At 35.4% G+C, this 19,412-nt stretch overlaps 1 protein-coding gene across 11 annotated transcripts; it reads right to left on the bottom strand.

Annotated features, from left to right (window-relative positions):
* Positions 1-2,985: 2,985 nt before the first annotated feature.
* Positions 2,986-18,050, bottom strand: LOC132630077 (probable E3 ubiquitin-protein ligase ZFP1). 11 transcript variants are annotated; one of them, XM_060345609.1, is made up of 11 exons: positions 17,865-18,050; positions 15,616-15,730; positions 14,665-14,871; positions 12,549-14,409; positions 6,565-6,704; positions 5,406-5,897; positions 5,154-5,324; positions 4,675-5,081; positions 3,896-3,994; positions 3,666-3,803; positions 2,986-3,296 (listed from the first exon to the last, which is right to left on the bottom strand). In XM_060345609.1, the coding sequence occupies exons 5-11, from the start codon at positions 6,656-6,658 to the stop codon at positions 3,144-3,146; spliced, it is 1,554 nt and encodes a 517-aa protein (XP_060201592.1). In that variant the 5' UTR covers positions 6,659-6,704; positions 12,549-14,409; positions 14,665-14,871; positions 15,616-15,730; positions 17,865-18,050; the 3' UTR covers positions 2,986-3,143. The 11 variants fall into 11 exon arrangements, with proteins under 11 accessions (XP_060201592.1, XP_060201582.1, XP_060201583.1 ...); XM_060345599.1 differs by having other exon boundaries at positions 5,154-5,897; positions 12,549-12,643; positions 13,428-14,409; XM_060345600.1 differs by having other exon boundaries at positions 5,154-5,897; positions 17,824-18,050.
* Between the last annotated feature and the right edge of the window lie 1,362 nt (positions 18,051-19,412).

Raw genomic sequence — 19,412 nt, 5'->3', positions numbered from 1 at the left:
GATCCTTGTCTCATGACTTTTGGTTATTGATCTTGTCTTATGATTATTGATCTTGTTTATTGACATTGAATCTCATCTTATGATTATTGATTCCTTCAAGATGAGACATGTTGACAATGATAGATCCATAATGATAATTGAAGGTTTACCGACCTTGCGTCACTCCGATAGAGTCATAGCTTTTATTTGGGCTCTCATGCATGTTTTATATATGTGTATGTATTTTCTCACACTGCGTCGCGCTATAGTCGACCGAGCAGGCACTAGATGTGCACACCACTGCAATAGGCAGGTTATGATGTTATCCCGGACGCGGGATGATGATATGATGATAACACCGAGCCTAAATGGTCAGGCAGGATATTATATATATGTATGTATAAAAGTGTTTTTTTTTTAAAACTAAGCATGCATGACATCCACCTTAAGAGGCATTCAGAGGTACAGGTTGATCTCTTTTATCTTATGTTCTTTTCATACTTTCATTATGTTGTTACTCATGTCTTACATACTCGGTACATTATTCGTACTGACATCCTTTTGCTTGTGAACGCTGCGTTCATGCTCGCAGTTAGACAAGGAGACGGTTCAGACTCATAGGCGGCCATCTCAGTATTGGTACAGGAGCACTCCACTTGTTCTGGAGTCGCAGTCCAGTTGGTATGGTTCTTTTATGTACAGATGGGTATGGCGGGATCCTGTCCCGTCCTTATTATGTTATGCATTCCAGTAGAGGCTCGTAGACAAATATGTACAGCTAGATGTTCTGTGACCTTCTCGGTCCCTCTTGTGTTGTATCATTATTTTGGTAGCCTTGTCAGCTCGAGCACTTGAGACCAGTTTGATGACATGTATATGTATATACCTTTTGGGCTTGTGTCCCTTACAGATTATGGCCTTTAATAGTTAGCATTATGGCCTACTCAAGTATGGATATGAGATGCATGTACGTGTTATGGTGCTCGGTAGGTTAGCTCCGAGTGCCCATCATGGCCCTCCGGTTGGATCGTGACATACGTACCCTGAAATTCATACTCCCTCTGTCTTATATTACGTGATCACTTTCCCTTTTGCACACTTCTTAAGAAATTATAAATAAAAGAAGTATTTCACTATCTTACCCCGATCTTATCCAATAAATACATTCTAATCAATGTTGACTATTTTCAAGAACATTTAATACTAAGGGTAAGATGGAAAAGATTTAATTAATTTTATCTTAGTTTTGTAAATGAACAAGTAATTTGGGGCAAATATTTTTAATAATATGGCCAAGTAATATGGGACGGAGGGAGTATGTAAATTCGCCCCTGGTTCTAGCAATAGAATTATGTTATTCCACTATTAGAGCACCAAGAAATGTTACCTCAAAGTGTAATTATGGTACCAAACCGAGATATGCTCTCTCTAGGATTCAATACCCAAAGTTTTCAAATGTATTTTTTGCCTGGAAGGTCCACTTATCCGACGCATCTACAATGTATCTAATGAATGTAAATAAATTTTTTGGTTTGATTTTAACCAGAATAAAACTTACAAGTAAATTATTGTGTTTCAGGACTGTGTTTACCTTGCAAAGGTAGTGTATTGAATCCTCTAAAATTATTGTAGTGTATGTGGTTTCGATAAACATAATATATATATGGGTATGTTAAGAAAACGCGTCACAATTTGATACATGTAAAATGATGAAATTTAAAAAGAAATATTTTGCATCATGCTTAATGGAGCCACATTCGTGTTTGAAATTATGATTTGATTTTATATGTTTTGCTCGAAGAATAATCTAAATTATTGAAGTCATATTATGTACGTATATGTATAATTTGAATGATAACAATTCAATATTTATGTTCTTATTGCACAGAAACTAAAAACCCATTCCTTTTCATGATGAGCAACAATAATATAGATTGATCTCGAGAGGGAAAAAAGTTATGCCATAACTAAAAATGAAGATTGTGCATTCAAATAACTAACTTCATACATGTTCATTCAAATAACTAACTCCATACATGTTCAAGACCATGAATATATCTTTATAAAGGAATAATCCATGTATAATAGCCACTACTTTGAAAATTCACTTTAAAATTCTTTGCACATATAAATGCTTTAGAATTTTCAAATATTTAGTGGTTTTAAAGACATTTCGTACAACCTAAGTGCAGAAACAATGTCCATCTTTACACTTGGCAGCATAAGTAAATGGATAACAAAGATAATAATCTAAAATTTGGCTGATAACATAGCATTTGTCGTGGAGCGTTATTGTTAACGTCACATGCATCAATCAGACAGGTTAATTTAAGCAAATGTCCTTTTGTTTAGGCCACCATACAAAATTGTCCTTCTTTCTTTTTTTTTTTGTCACAAATATAGCCTTAAATCCTTTCAGACAAAATCATATTCGACTCTAATGTTTGCTCGTGTCGGACGAAATATTCAGAATGTCATCTAATAATTTCAATAACTTATAAAATTTTAAAGTGATATAACATCTTCTCGTAAATTTTTAATTTGTTTAAAAGGAACCTTTATACATAATTGAGCTTATTGTAACCTTTCATAGGTCTCGCTGCCCTTTAAATATGTAATAATATAGCAAGAATTAAAAATATAATTAGACTTTTTATTTAATCAATTAATTTGATATTACGACACGGCTCACTCTTTTTTTTTAAGACAAAATTAACGACACAACTTAATTTTTATTTTTCCGCCAAAAGTCACTTTTTTTTTTTTTTTGACAAAATTAACGACATAACTTAATTTTTATTTTTCAGCCAAAAGTCATAAGTTGATCACTTTCGACTTGTTGCTATTTTATTTCTACTCTTTTTTGTAATCCCTAAAACACTCTTTAGAACACAAAATCCCTAAGTCCTTGCTATCATTCGTTTTTTTCTTTTTCACTTAAAATCCTTTTAACATTGCAGCCTAGCTTGCACTTCGATTTCACAGTGCAAACAAAAAAGAGAGAGGTACAGAGAGATCCTGCAAACATTTGAAAGGATGACTGATGATAATACAACATTTGCTGTACAAATTTTGAGGTGAAGCTAGTTTTTCCCTCATTGGAGAAATGATCTAAATACATATTTACACAAGTTTATGCCAATAGGTCATAACTAAATAGTAGATCATTTTTCTTTCATATCGTCGTCATCAAAAGCAGTTTTCTTGCAGATCGGACACACGTTCTTCATCGACAGCCATTTTCTTATGCACCCCACGTGAAAATCATGGCTGCACGATTTCAGCGTCCCAACATCATCCATGTTCACATACTCTTCCTGTCAAACGCAATCACATACAAAGTCCACTTATTAGAATTCAATCTTTCTCGCAAGAAAACAAAAGCTCTATATGAACTAATAGACTGGTGGTAAAAACTACTCAATGCAGAGTCCGGTCTCAATGAGTAAACCCTCACGGAATCATAATGATGAAAGGATTTATGTTATTTTTTACACTATCAGTGTAGTTAGTTACAAGTAATGTTTATCTCAGAGATTTACTTGTACTTAATTAGTGACACAATTGTGTATGCATAGAATTTAAACTCATCGTAAAAGCACCTAGGAGAAACCACAATGCTTGAAGTCATAATATCTATATTTGACCTGAATGATATACATTTCTGACAAGATAACAATACTCACCAAACAGATAACACAATTTCCTTCCTCATGAATTTGGTCGGAGGAACAATAAATTGACTCGGTCAGACACTTTGAAATCAGCTCCTCCGACAAACCAGTATTTACATGGCCAATTCTTTCTCCCAGTGCAAGAAGTTCCTGGTCAAGTCGAGAGTATCGAAGCTGAGCAGATGGCTGTAAGTTGAAAACAGAAAGCGAGACAAAGGTGCAAGTAGAGTTTCAGCATTTACCTCATAGCCCATGTCGTCAATGTCAAGTCTCATGTCCCTATGCTGATCAAACATGCTTCTGGATCCATAATAAGTGGAACGATCTGGAAGAATAACACCCTGAAAGAACCCCAAAAGATTCACATTCAACACGTCATGAAGCTGATATGTTCAGAGATAGTAGAAATGATTAACTAAAACATCATATTAAAACCAAGTTGCCATCTGCAGTTATTTGTATTTCCCAGTGTGCCAAATTGAAATAAACAAGTGTCAATACCAAAAAGCAAAATAAATCCACTAAATTATAAGTTATGAAAATTGAGGAGCTCTGACTGAATTTCATCAAAGACTGACTGGATATAGGAAGGATCACAAGTCAAACAGCTTAAATTAATGACACGACCCTAAATATCATAAAACTGTGTGCATGCATATTCTCAGTTAATCTTTCAAAGTGAAGCACATAATTCCCAACATTAGCTGGTTAAAGAATTGTACGAAGTACACCTGGTAGCATCTATGATTTAACTATAAAGAATTTACACCAATATGTATACACACATGTAAAGCAGAATAAGACTTTTGACATTCTTGTGGAATGAAGCAGAAAGGTCATTTTTTTATCAGAGGATAAGAAAAAGGAAGTCCTGGACATTCATGCAGTGGCATGAACCAAGACGACTAGATGCATGTCATGATGGCAAAAGACGGTGTATCTGCTATAGGGAGCCTAGACAGGAGCTAAGATCTTCAAAAACACGACATGACAATTTCTTGTATAAGATGAGCATACACACCTCAGATGCAAGTTGCTCACGGAAACCTGCATCACCAGCCAATGATCTGTACCTATCACTAGATACCCTAGCTCTCCCATTTCGGTCGCTACTACGCAGTCCTAGAGTAGACAATGGCCGTGAATGTCTTGAGGAGTAACCTTCAGCAAACATCTGTGATGCGTCATCTGAAGTACCAACATGCCCATGGCGCAAATAGCTTGAAGAAGCCCTAAAAGCAGGTGAAGATCTTTGATTGTAGCTACTTCGGACTCCCCTCGAAGATTGCAAGTTGCCAGGCAAATGTTGAGGAAGGGAACTTCTGTTGGGGTTGAAATCATTGTGGTAATTTCCCATCTCCAGAGAAGTAGAGATATTGCCGGTAACCATATCATAGTGGTTCATATCATAACAATAGAAGCTTGTATCTGCAGTTTGCAAAACATTACTATTAAATTCAAAACATAACAAAGGATAACAAAATAATTTAAGAAACTAACCAGGAGGGAAATTCCTCCCATGAGCAGCAGCAGGCGGCATGACTGCATGGTTCCATTCCCTTGCTGAAGAATTTGAACTTGGAGCTAGATAGTTCACTGAACTACAATAATCAGTGCTTGTTCTACTGCTATTAGAATGATGTGGAGGAGTACTTGTTGTATGAGCCCTTCCTACATTATTTTGCAGGTCAAATGCGGCTCTGCTTCTTACATTCCTCTGAGAACCTTCACCTCCAATAGACAGACTATTACCTCTGTAACTAGGGTGTAAACCCCAACTTGTGTAATGGGAGTCCGGATTTTGTTTCTCATGCCAAGAGTCAGAAGGGAGATCAGATGAACTGCCAGCATCAAAGTATCTGCTCGTACTGCCACTTTCACCACCTGCAGGTATACTAGGACTCTTCCGTTTGTATGGCCCTCTCCCACTACCCATTGTGAGGTCAACAAGGCCTCCATCCACCCCATGATATGTCTGTCCACCGTGGCTTGATGAAGATGCTTGATGTGGATAACTCTCATGGATCATATGAAAGCCTCCACCAGTACCTGAATGCAAAAAAGGATCATGAAGAGGACCTTGAACCTGTGGCTGACAGTGTGGAATTTCCATATTTGGATTCGAGGAAGAATATCCACTTGGCCTGGAGGCATGACTTCCCTGAGCAGGATGGTGAGTCCCGTCGATCGACATACTGTCCACAGGATAAACAAGATTACTGCTTTCAGGAGCACCAGCTCTTGCTGCAATAAAAAAAAGGAGACATCGAAATGAGAAGGTTCATTACTGTTTAATTGTATCTTTCAGAAAATATAAATGGTCAATAAAGTATACTTTCAATTTTATACAGCCAGAAGGCATTATTTTGTTCACTACCCTCGGCAATTCCACAAGAGCATTTGTCAAGACTGTTAATTTCCATGTTTAGCCAAGGTCAGTTCCTTTAATCAAAAGCCAAACTCTGCTGTTCTCAGTCCAACGGTATAGTTCAAGCCCATCCACTGGTACTATATGTAGGTAGACTTTACATGGACCAATAAAAATGCCATTTTCATATAGGAGACAATCCATCATGAAGCACCAGAAAGGCACATCTCCATTTTTTAAAAAGAAGTTTCCAATGATTTAACTACTTTTAGCACTAATGTGATGATAGGATCATCTCCGTAATATAATTAGTTTACAGGCATTACATGGCAATAACCAAAGGAAGGGCAAGAATGAAAAGGAACGATCATGGTACGCTTAGACAAAGAGGGCTAGTGGCATGCTATGAACTTGCAGCTCCCAAGGCATGTGATACATTTACTTAGAGACTAATTTCGGACAAAACTTAAAAAACCGAAAGATTGGTCAAGCTTTATCTTAAAAAATGAAATCTGTACACCTAAAAGGAATATCAATTGTTACCGAAAGGCAAAGGTGGCTGCTCTGGATGATTCCATCTCTGATCATCTTCTGTCTCAAATATTTGAGACATGTTGAATGAATTTCTGTGCCCCATTGTACGTGAATGTCGGCAATAAATTTATCTCTACGTGAAAAGAAACCTGCATTCAAATAACAGGAGTTACTTCACAGAAAACATGATGAAATTATTTGCGCTTTTGGTTTCACCTCGCCGTTTTTTTCTTTATATAGAACGGAGATATAAACAGTTACTTGGTGACAAATAATTTGACCATTCAGCTATACACCACAAAATGACACATCAAAGATCCACATTAACCAACCATGACTAAGAAAATATCAGCATAAGCTAATGTACAAGTACCTTAAAGAAGCACCTTTATGATATTCTCTCTCTCTCTCTCTCCCCCTCCCTCCCTCCCTCCCTCTCTCCCCCTTTACCTTTTAGTACACATAGTAACGTATTGGAAAAGTATTATCGATCTTCCCTCATCTTCAGAACCCGACATAATTCTATATAATTTCTCATCAAACTAACTTCAGACTTTAATTTCTATAAACCTACTCAAACACATCTTGTTACACATATTTACTGATAACAGATACAAGCCAACATAGAAGAAAGAACTTATCAAAAGTAATTTTAAGGAAAGTCGGGGAATAAGCTTGGGATTTCACAACGAAACAGGAAATCCTGATTTAAAATTGTCAAGCCCCTTGACAGAAAGTAATCAAGATCAGACATCTAGATGCGGTAGAATTCTTGCACTGAAAGCCACAATCAAAAGTCACAGAGATGTGAAACTTACGTAGCAGCATGCAGGATAAGTCAAACAGAGCTAACTTATAATCTTAACGGGCACAAGACATAAGCTAATTGATATGGCCAATCTGACACAGATGACTGTTGCTATATGCTAAAACCATTTTTTCCTTTTGATAGTTTATGTCAAAAGTCGAGAAATAACGTTGTTATATGTTGAATACATCCAGATTAGTGACATTAAATATTATTCTGTGATTGGTAATCCAAAACATTAGGACAATTCCTTCTTCTTCTTTTTTGTGGAGAATGATAACAGTAAAACATCAGGACACTTCCTTCAGCCTAAATTTTCTTCTTTCTTGTATTCCAAAATTTCCTAATTTCATATTAGCCCATACTCCTGTGTAAAGAATCCTTATATGTGTAGGTTTTCTCTTTACTAGTTCCCTTTTACATGGTAAGCCTCTATAAACTTGATCAACACATAAGCAAGCAGATTCTTTATGCTAATTGTCTGGTCAAAATTTTCCCTTCTTTTTTACAAGTTACTATTTTCACTCTGATGACCGTTCTGGTGGCACCACATCTTTTCCATTGGCACCATCTCTTCAGACCACTATTCCAGTCATTCTTCTAGCAACTTTCACGTAAAATGTTCTCTAAAACTTTTCCTACTCGTCTTTTTCTTTATTTATTTTATTTTATTTTTTTAATCAACAGTTCCACCTTGCTGGTAGGGGTTAGGCATTGCCCAACCTGGTATATTTATCAAAAACCAAAAGTACACGGAGGAGGACATAGACCTTTGCCTCCAAAACATAAAATAAGAAGGTGATACTATGATCAGATCCCTCTTGCCAGAACTTCCCAAAACCATCTAGAGAAAGTTCAATAATTACATGAGATGGAGTAAAGATGGGAAACCACAGAGCCATAAGGATGACTGATAGTTCACTATTACACCAGATCATAGAAAGTATTTTCTTTATAGTTTCTTTATTTATTAAGTACAGTATTTTTCTTACTAATCACTACCAAGCGAGTACCATAAATACAAAAAAAGGCTTAATCACGGCTAAAAGTTAAGGGAATCTAGTACAGTTGACATGCTATTTCAAAAGTTCACCATGTCACATAATTATATTTTGTATAGGTCTAGATTTAACATGAGAAATGCGATCTTTCTCCTCTTAAAAGCATTTCTCTCTCCTTGCAAGGCAGACAATCCATACAATGCATAAACGGGTCGTCTGCCCCAGCTGTCTCTATTATTTGTCTGTTTTCTGTCTCTGCCAGCAGTTTAACAACTGCTTCAGATTCTGTGCATAACCCAAAAAGCACCAAATATGTCTAGAACCAAGCCCATATCTGACGTTTGGCTGCAGTGAAGAAATAGGTGACTAGTTCAAGGGATTGCTCCCATACAAAACATCTGCTGCAGAGAGTAAATCCTCCGCACTGAAGCTTATCTTATGTTAAACATGCTTCATGTGTTGCTATCCATCCAAATATTGCTACCATTGTTTTCTCTTCATGATATTGAAGTTTGGTATCGCTCCTTGGAAAATTGTTCCCACAACTTTTTTATTACTCTTCCGATGCCAATTCAAGCTACACTAATGATGTCCTAAAATTAACGTCACTGCACCTATTTGCAGTAATTGAGTTTAGATTTATTTTTTTTTATTTTTTTTTGGGGGGTGGAGGGTGTTTGGGGTTGTATTCAAAACAGTAAGAAAACAAAAGTACATCCCATCCTAGATATGTAGGGCTTCTAGCAGCTAATAGAGTATAGATTTATTTCTATGTATGTTACTAGCACTTTCTTTCACAATACAATTCATCCCAACCGCTTTCTTTCCGCTGATGGTTTACTTGTTCAAATACTACTCCGCCAACACTACTCGAGTGATTGATTACTATTTCTGTTATTTTTTTAGTATTTCTCTTTCGGGATTAACAGACTCAAGTTATTTCACCACCTTGAGCTGAAAGTCAAGAGAATTATGTCATTTTACGTTAATAAATCTAGGTTAATAGTGTGAAACATTCTTCATTGTACATAATTAAGAATTTAAGAATACTAAGAATTATAAACTTTACAACGACGACATACCTAGTGTAATCCCACAATCGGGGTCTGGGAAGGGTAGGATGTACGCAGACCTTAACCCTACCTTTGTGAGGTAGAGAGGCTATTTCCGGTAGGCCCTCGGCTCAAAAAAGTGCAATCAAAACAGGATAGAAAAGAAGATAACGACAAGAAAATAGCAAGATAAACAAAGCAATCGAAGTAACACGTAGTAGTAAATATGAAGAATGCAATACTATGCGAATACTAGGTAAACTAATAAAAAATTATAAAAATAAAAAATAAAAAAAAGAAGTATAAATTTTATTTCGCTTAAATTTTATCGATTTCATTCTTATGTGTTCTCACTGCTTAATAAGTATTTCTTTCTTTCTTTCACTTTATTCTTTTCACAACTCAAAAGCTAAAACCTCAAAGAGGAACCTCGACAAATAATTAGAAGTACAAGTACAATATTGAATTTCTTTTTCCCGCAGAGGGTTCAACAAAGCTATAGAAGTAAATAAAAGCAGAACTTTCTAGGCGGAAGGTTTACTCCTTTATGTATTCAACAAAACAAAAAAGTTTGCATGTCGAAACAAATTGCTCTCTATTCAATAATGTAAAGCCCCAACTTGCATACATTGCAGGGAAGAATCCCTTTCAGTTGTGTACTTTATGGAGAAAGACTTCCAAGAGCAAGTAGATATTTACTTGTCAAACACATTCCTCTTCTTGTTGTCACACTAGCTACCATTTTTATCATTCTCTGTCGCTTGTGCGTATAGTTAGTCTCTTAAGCGATAGGAGGACCATAATGCCTGGGGCAATGATTGAAAAGATAGATAGAGATTTTCTTTGATTTTTGAAAGGAAGAGAATAAAGGAAGCTCTAGGTCTCCAACTGGACTATTGTGGTCAAGATTAGCATCAAGATAGAATTTTCTTTTTCTTGCCCATACCATTATTCTTGGCCCCTTGGTGGAAAAAGTTAAGAACCTAAAAGAAGATTATTACAGTTCAACTTGAATTATGTTTATTAGTTATCCATTTTCCATCTCTAACACGAGTATTCAAGGTGAAGACGTCATCCGCCTCCTCCTTTTCGGAGTATTCTACTTTAAAAGAAGTTATGTTTTCACAAAAACAATACTTGCAAACTGAATCCCCTTCACAATAGAGCTTATGCAACAAACATTAGCTATCTAACCCTTTCTTCTTTCCGTTCTAGTTATATTTTATCTTCCTACCAATTAAAGCATAGAGTCTACTTAAACGGTTATCTTAACTTCAAATAGGTTTGCTGACAAGAGGAAACTCTCACGTTTATACATCTCCACAGTGCGATGGTCTATAATGGTTAATGGAATTTCGTTTGAACATTTTCAGGAATAGCAGGATGTGCACGCAGAGATCATTTATCCCCATTACTTTACTGCTTTGCCATGGAAACGATTAATAAGGTGCGGGCAAAGCAATAAATGCAGCATGTCTGAATGGTTTTATGATAAAAGCTATCAGTAAACCATAGATTGAAATATCAGTTCTAATATAGGCAGATGATACCAATTTACTAGGATCCTCAATTGACACAGATCTGTTTGCCGTTTAAGACCTTGACATAGTTTGTGGCAGTGTATTGTCTCTGAACAGGTAAAATAAAATCGGAGTTCAAACATTTGGGAGGTGCATAATCACCATTGATCTGCCTGAATCTTCCCCTAGAAGGCAAATTCAAGGAGGGAGAGCTTTGGCTACTACAGTTCGAGAGAGTATTGAAAGGATAGAAAAAAACGTACATGTCAAAACGAGGGAGAAGTATTTGATGAAGAGAACTCTTATCTACATTTTCATATTCTACCATTGGTGCCTAAAAATACTGAAAACCTTAAGAGGGTAAATGAATGAAGTAGAAATTTCACCTGGTGCGTTGGGAGAGCTGGAGAGAGACAGAGCCCCTATACGAACAGAAGAGCCTCAGTAGGAGTGGAAGCCTTACTATCTGGGAATAACTGTGTTCGACTGAGCCCTTTTGGGATGGTTATGGGAGATAGAAATTGATGAGAGTGCTAGATGGAGGGAACTATGAATAAAATGTATAAACCCATACATCTTGGATGGTTATCAAAGAGGCGATTCATTTTTATAAAACAAGCTAATGGAAAGGATCATGAAAAAGAGAGGATTTCATGAAGTTCATAGGAATCTCTTTTAGGGACGAAAACTGTACACGATGTTGGCTCGATATTTGGTGAGATGGTATTATTCTAACAGCTGAATTTTCTCATCTCTATTCAATCTCAACTGCAAAGAAAGCCATTTATGGAGATTCTTAATGCGAAAGGACGGCAGATCGCACCAGACAAGAATACAAACTAAAAATTGACAATGTGGAAAGATTTCCTTGCAACTATACAAGCTTTTCATGATTAGGGCGATGAGATGGTCTGGATAGTGACCTTCCCAAATTATTCTCCAAGACGTCTTACCATAACCTCCTGCTTGAGTGGGGTTGAAGTACAACCATTTGGACGTCAATATGGCAATTTGGAACCACCAAAAAGTGGCATTTTTCACATAAAAAGGTTGTCAATGTGTGAAAGTATTGTTATAAAGGCAACAAGACCATTAAATTATACAGTATTATCCCTTTAAAACAATAAACTAAAGTATGAAGAGATCAGTGGTAAAGAGATATGAATCACTCATAAGCTCATTAAAACTTTACGCTACTTTCACGCTCAAGATCATCCCCGAGCAATCAGAGAAAAAAAAAAACAAACAAACAAAACATGGACAGCTAACAAGTTGTCTGAATATGTGAGCCTAAAGAACAAATTGTCACTAAGCAAGATAATGATAGTAACGATACACCTATTGCACATAATTTACCCAAAATTGATACAGTCGTGATAATTTCTTTCTCAACGTTAACTCAGTAAGGATTAGAAAGTGGAAAGAGTAGTTATGTCTCTCCTGGGGATGGATATCTATGACCATTCCTATTGAACTACTCAAAATTGAATAGAAAACAAGAACACAAGCTAAACCACTTGACTACTCCTGCTGTTTCACCAAGATGACAGAAAATATTAAAGACAGCTCATTATTAATAAAGCTAAAAAGCTAAACATATCATCACAAGTACCTTTGACGAGCCATACCACCAAATAGACATGGCCAATTTGGTTTCCCTCATCCCATGGCAGTCTCACTGAAATATATTCCATTAAGAAGAAGCCCCTACAATTTTTGTTCCATCAATCTTTTCTGATAATGACTGTTTCAATGTTCAGAACTCAGATAAATGCAGGACGAAGAGCGAGGGGTGGGAGAGTAGTATGAGAGTTCCTATGCAAGCACTTATTAATGTTTTCTATGAGATGTACCAGTGTAAAAGAATATATGAGAGTTTAGAAAGAAGCAACTGCTATTTTTGTATGAGATGCACCAAAACAAGTTGACTTGTCTGAGAGAGAGAAACTATATGGATAAGGATGGTATGAGACAAGCTAAGAATAATCTTGTCAGAGGGAGAAAGTAAGGAAATAAATTTGTTAACAGTACCAGATATGCTTTGTGCTTGAATGAATTCAGTATGAAGTGTTGCGAGTACAAAATAATGAGTAGAAGCAAAAACTGTTAAATGGCTGTAAAAGCTTCCATCGTTGCATCTACTTGCAACGTGAAATATAAGAGGCACCATCTCAGAAGATTGTGGGTAGTACAAAAAGATGAATAGTGCCGGGTATCAACTAGCCCCAAGGAACTACAGAGAAATTTCCAAGATACAGAAGTGTTACAAGTTTGAGAGTTTTTTTTACATCAATGGGAGCTCAACCATAAATACAGAGGCTAACTGGTAATGTACATGTTGTCTTTCATCTCAACCACCTATGATAGTTGTCCTTCAATATTGGGTAGACCAAGCAACATTATGATTAAGTGCTCTAAAGAGTTGCAGCACACTTAGCAATATACTAACATCAATGTGCTACATCTTAGTGGCACCACTATGAAAATGTACCTTCCATTGGGCCCCAGCTCTGTATTGTGATGCAACACACAGAATCTATTAATCAGGATTGCTCTCTCACTCTGTTTCGTACTAAAGCACCAATAGAGTAAGATTACAACCTAAGCCTCCAAAGGAGCAGAGGATCACTAACTCAACAGGCTCAATTAAAGGAATTAGCAGCATACACTTGAATCGGGATAAAACCATCTGGCAGTGAGAAAAGAGAGAGAACATTGCGTCTAGTGAGCACTATAGTATCTGCTCAGTGCCTCTACTCTGAACCTTAGGGGGGATATAGTAATAAAGTTTCAACCCACTCAACCGTGCACCATTCAGTTCTTTTTCACCAGCAAACAATTCAAAGTGTGCACAGATAAGCAGCAGATCAAGATGGCGCACACCTGCTCCCATGTCACTACCAACAGACGTAACACAAATCCCAGTCAAGAATGTGCTCTGGAAGCAGCATGGTCAGCAATCATCACCTATCATCAACCAAAAATGGCATAAGCCAGACAGTCCTTCCAAGAGAAAGTTGCCCCATACTACCAGCAGTTGTCATAGTGCAAACGAGTCCCACAAACTAATCAGAAAGTTAGTTGCACCCTGTCGAGTGAAATTCAGGTTTTCATGCTCACCCCACAGTTAGGCAGCCTGTAAAATGAACTTCAGTTTTTCAACAACTCCTCACTCCCCAATTAGTGGCAGTGTGTAAAATGAACTTCAGGTTTTCAACAACTCGTCACCATCACCCCATCAGAGAAGAATCTTTAATCGTATAGGTTGATTTCATTTTTCACACTGCAAGGTCATTAATTCTGCAATAATAGCAGAACCTATTTCCTATGAGCTCTTCACGCTCATAGGAACACCATAAGAATGAGATCTCTTCATAACCTGCCAGATTGACCAAAAAGTTGCTTGCAACATCATTTGTGATTGAGGTTCTATACATTAGCAAAGCTAGCTAGCTATCCACCATATAAATACCCTGCACGAGCTCCCAGATTATTGTTCAGTGAGAGAGATGAGAAGAATCAGAAATATGATTATGACCTATCCTAATTATCTGAGACGGTAATAAGAAGCCCGGACTCAGATTGAAAAAAGAAAGGAAGAACAGGAAGATGCTACAGCAAAAGCTGGAAACAGAGAACAACGTAAGCTGAGGACATTGTTCCTCAAAATAAGTACTAAAGATAGAGATATGGCTGGACTGAGAAAGGTAGGTACCGAAACCCCTCACCTGTACTTGTAATCTGTCCTCATTCCAAGCCCTCACATCAACTTATGTCGTGTCAAAGTAAGAAATGCCAAAGGAAATGACATTTGATCATCATGCCCTCAACTCCAACAAAGCCCTAGTTTGAACTATTTAGCCCAGGAACCCCGTTCTTATGAAACTAGGGCAATAACCTTCATCTGACAATAATAAGCCGCCAGCCTCCCTAGCCTGCATATGAAAAACCATCTAAACCTAGATGCTCTGAAAGGTAATATAGAAAAATGCTAGCACATAGATTCTAGGAACGCAGTGTGCCTAAAGACGATAAATAGATTACAAAGTGGGTGCTTAGCAGGAATATGGGACAGATATTTGCTAATATAAAGCCATTGTCACATGGCTTCAGATAAATGTTTGCATAGTGTCATTTAAGTTGGTTCATCCTATTTCTTCAAGTTCATATCCTGATGCATATGGTCCCATAGTATAATCAATTAATGAGACAGCAAATGCTGAACAAGATCACAAAACATCAAATAGTTAATGGAGTAAAGCTAAATGTTTTTCAAGTTCCCGAGTAGTCCAAGGGAAGTAACTTTACATGGTGTCCAACAAAATGACAATATAATATAAGCAAATATAGATGACTCAGTGCTACGATGTATCATTGAGTAGAACAAAGGGACTGATCAAATGTTGTTTCATTTATATTTAGAAGTGTTCAAATATGTAATCGCAAAAGTTGTTAATAAGGAGGAAAATGTATCAGACAACTTTTGAAGAATAACATTGACATATCATAATATGTGGCACCATATCCTCCTCTGATCCAAGGAGAGCTATGGCCCGTGATAAGAGAACTCCAGACATCTAAAAGCTGCATGGTACAGGCAGATGTTCCACCTAAATTCTTTTAACGGTAGATCTCAAAACTAACAATTTGAGAGTTTACATGAGAAAGGACATGCTTACGTGAACAGGAGAATCTCACTCAAATCTTGTCAGCAACAAAGAAAAGGTATTACGTCTTCAGGTCCTTGCAAGGCCTTCAAGTCCGCGGTTGTATGGTATAATGCGCAAATAAAACCTGCTTCATTTGCATTGGACAAATTTTGAATCAATAGTACATATTAAAGGAGTAAACAAAATCTTGATTTTCAGGGACCACTATAATACTATATGCACCTACTCCCCCACAACCACAAGTTATGATTTCCTCATATTCTTGCAAAACACAATAACAACTACGAATCATATCTAAAGAAATCCAAATGTATTCATGAAATCAATTTCAGAACAATGGTATCTGCAATCAACAGCATAGCTCATGGTCGAATGGTATAAAATTGATTCTAGGCTCCATTTGTATTTGACTTAAAATTCATGGACAAGGTGTAATTTCTTATCCAAATAAGTTGCATTACTATGACACTCAAATCCCAGTTCAGTATAAAAGATAAATGCTGACACCTATATATCCATGGTCCATCACATCTCATCTTTGATTGGCCCCTAGGACCCTGACGCGAATTTAACTCCTAACAGTTATAATACACTGGACATGTATTTTTGAGAAAAGGAATTTCATGCTGGTCCATATAAATGCCAAACACAGTCAAACTACGGGAAAAGTTTATACTAACCCTACATGATATAAAGAACTCAAAGGTATTAATAGATTATACTGACTGCCACTATGAGTAGCTAAATGTCAATGTTCCTCTTAGACTAATTTTGACATTCTACCTTAGCGAAAGACGTATAACTGAAATAGAACTAAGACAACTCAAAAATATGTGGAGAATGAATCCACACGCACACAAACACATATATGTATATGGATTATATTTATATGGATTTTACTATTAGCCCTCCTCTTTTCCTTTTATTCGTAGCACTCAGTTATCGCGTAGTCGCTTATTCTTCGGTGTGTATTACTATTTGTTGTTGCATTTGTTTTGTATCTTGCTATTTTGCTCTCGTATTTTATTTTGAGCCAAGAGTCTATTGGAAACAGTCTGTGGACCTCACAAAGTTAGGGGTAAGGTCTGCGTACATCCTGCTTGTGGGATTACACTGGGTATGTTGTTGTTGTTGTTGTTGGTGGATTTTACCATTAGCTTACCCAAATTATGAAAAGATTCACGTCAAATTACTAACTCCATTTACTTGGCGTGAAAAGGAGTGTTGTACTTTACTGCTCTTCCAATCATACCAAAACAAAACTAAGCCATGAATACTCCAAATTAGCTTGTTTGACCAAGCTTATTTTTCCTCAAAAGTGATTATTTTTTCCAATAATTGCTTATCTTAAAAAAGTGAAGTGTTTGGCTAATCTTTTGATAGAAAATAGCAAAAGCTTGCATCTTTTGATAGATTGTTCTACAGGTTTTGCCAAGCCTGCCAGCTTTTCCCATCTGTAACCTTGCATCTTCTTGATGTTTTACTAATGAATTTTATTACTTTACCAAAAAAAAAATAGCAAAAGCTGTTTTTCAAAAACTAAAAAAAATGCTTCTGCCAAAAGCACTTTCGAGAAAAAATACACTTAAAAGCACTTTTTAAAGCTTGGCCAAACATTAATTGTTGGTCAAAAGTGCTTTTTAAATTATTGGTCAAACACAAACTGTTTTTCGCCAAAAATACTTCTTTGAAAAGCACTGATTTTATAAGCTTGGCCAACCAATTTCTCTCGTTTACTCTCCCCTCCCGTTTTGTTAAATTATTAATGCTTTCAGGAACTCCTATATAAGATTTCCACATTTAAAATCTACAGTTAATATTATCAAAATATTAAAAAAAAAAAAAAAAAAAAACAATCTATTCATGCAAAATAAAGTAAAACTAACAACATAAAAAAATCACACAGTATATATACTAAACGATCGGGTTAGAAAATCAGCTCGAAAATGATTTTTTTTTATTTATTTATTTATCTTTTGTTAGAAAATTGCAACCAAACAAAAGCCTAAAACCCAACAAAAAATTAAAACAAAAAAAAAACATAGCAACTGCACGATAACATAAATTTGATGATCGGGTGAGAAAATCAACTTAAAACAAAATTAATTTATTTTAATCGATGAAACAAAGCAAAATCAAAACAAATATAATAAATATAGGGACTAAAACAAACAAACAAAAAACATGATGGACTAAAAACGATGATCGATGAATTACCTGAAACAAAAAAAAAAATTGCCCGGGGAAGAAAACAGTACCTTTTTGCTTTATAGATGATCGGTTTGATTGAGATGAATAATTTTAATTAATTTATAATTTTGATATTTATGGAGATATAATTTTTAGATGAAGAAAAGACAAACACGTAAAGAGAAAGAGAGAGAGAGAGAGAGACAAAGAAAGAAGAGTAATTTTGTGTGTTCAAGGCAAATGAATTACTACTGCATAGCGGTTGCGTTGTTTTATAGATGTAGTGGCTTCTTTTTTATTCTTTTTTTTTTTTAATCCATGACCCCCTTTTTTCTAATATCTTTTATTTTATGCGGAAAAATTTTAGAAATATACAAGTTGATCACTTACATTGTAAAACTATACCCCAAAATTTACATTATAAAAAATAGCCCAAAATATACACATATACAGATATATACAAATATATATAGATACTTATATCAACATATATAAACATATATACAAAGGCAGAGATAGAGAGAGTGAGAGAGAAGTTTGTGTCATTTTTTATAAGAATTAAAAAATAAGTCAATTTTGATAGCATTATTATCCCAATGAACATACAGTGTAATTTTCTCATTTACAAATGCAGTGTGTTAGTTTGTCAAATAATTGAACTTGCCAAGGAAAAAAGAAAGGAGAAATTTTTAAAAGTATACACCCCACATAAAATATTACGTCACGTAACCCAATATATAATATCATACAATATTATAATTTGGAAAAAATATTATACATAACGTATCAATCTTGTATAAAATGCATAATATTATATAAAAAGTGTTTATATACTATATAATTTAATTAATTTAGAATTTGATATATGGAGATAATTAGATATTATTATTATTATTATTATTATTATTAGACAAAGAAAAGACTCACGTAAAGAGAGACACCGAGAGAGAGAGAGAGAGAGACGAGTAACTTTGTGTGTTCAAGGTAAATGAATTACTACTTCATAGCGGTTGGGTTATTTTATAGAAGATGTAGTGGCCTCTTTTTTATTCTTTTTTTATTTTTTTATTCATGACCTCTTTTCGAAAAAGACACTTTTGCTTTTTGTAAGTCTCTTTTAAAAATATGAGAATTTACTATTTTAGTGTGCTAATTTGTCAAAGAATAGTAAGCGTTTGGCCTTATTTGGAATTTTGAAGTTGGAGTCGAAGATAAAGTTAGTTTTTACAAATTATATTTAGTTTATGTATTGAAAGTGAAAATAAGATATTTGGAATTTTGAATTTCAAGTTGTATTTGAAATTTTCATGATCAAACGCTAATTTTCAAATAAAGTGAAAAAATATTCCGGAAAAAAAAAAAGAAAAATTCTCATGGCCAAACGGGTTAAACTTTTCCAATGCAAAAAGGGGAAATTTTTAAAAATATACAATCTTGTAGTCTTATTTTAGTTTATACAATATTATACCTGAGGATATATAATGTATCAACCTTTATAAAAGTGTATAATAATGTATAAAAGGTGTTTATACACAAATATGAGCTAATATAACGTATCAACCTTGTATAAAAAGTGTATAATAATGTATAAAAGGTGTTTATACACAAATATGAGC

This window comes from Lycium barbarum, chromosome 3 (assembly GCF_019175385.1).
Source record: "Lycium barbarum isolate Lr01 chromosome 3, ASM1917538v2, whole genome shotgun sequence".
Lineage (NCBI taxonomy): Eukaryota > Viridiplantae > Streptophyta > Magnoliopsida > Solanales > Solanaceae > Lycium > Lycium barbarum.
The sequence above is the reverse complement of the archived record's forward strand: the minus strand, read 5'-3'. Positions and strand labels throughout refer to the sequence as shown.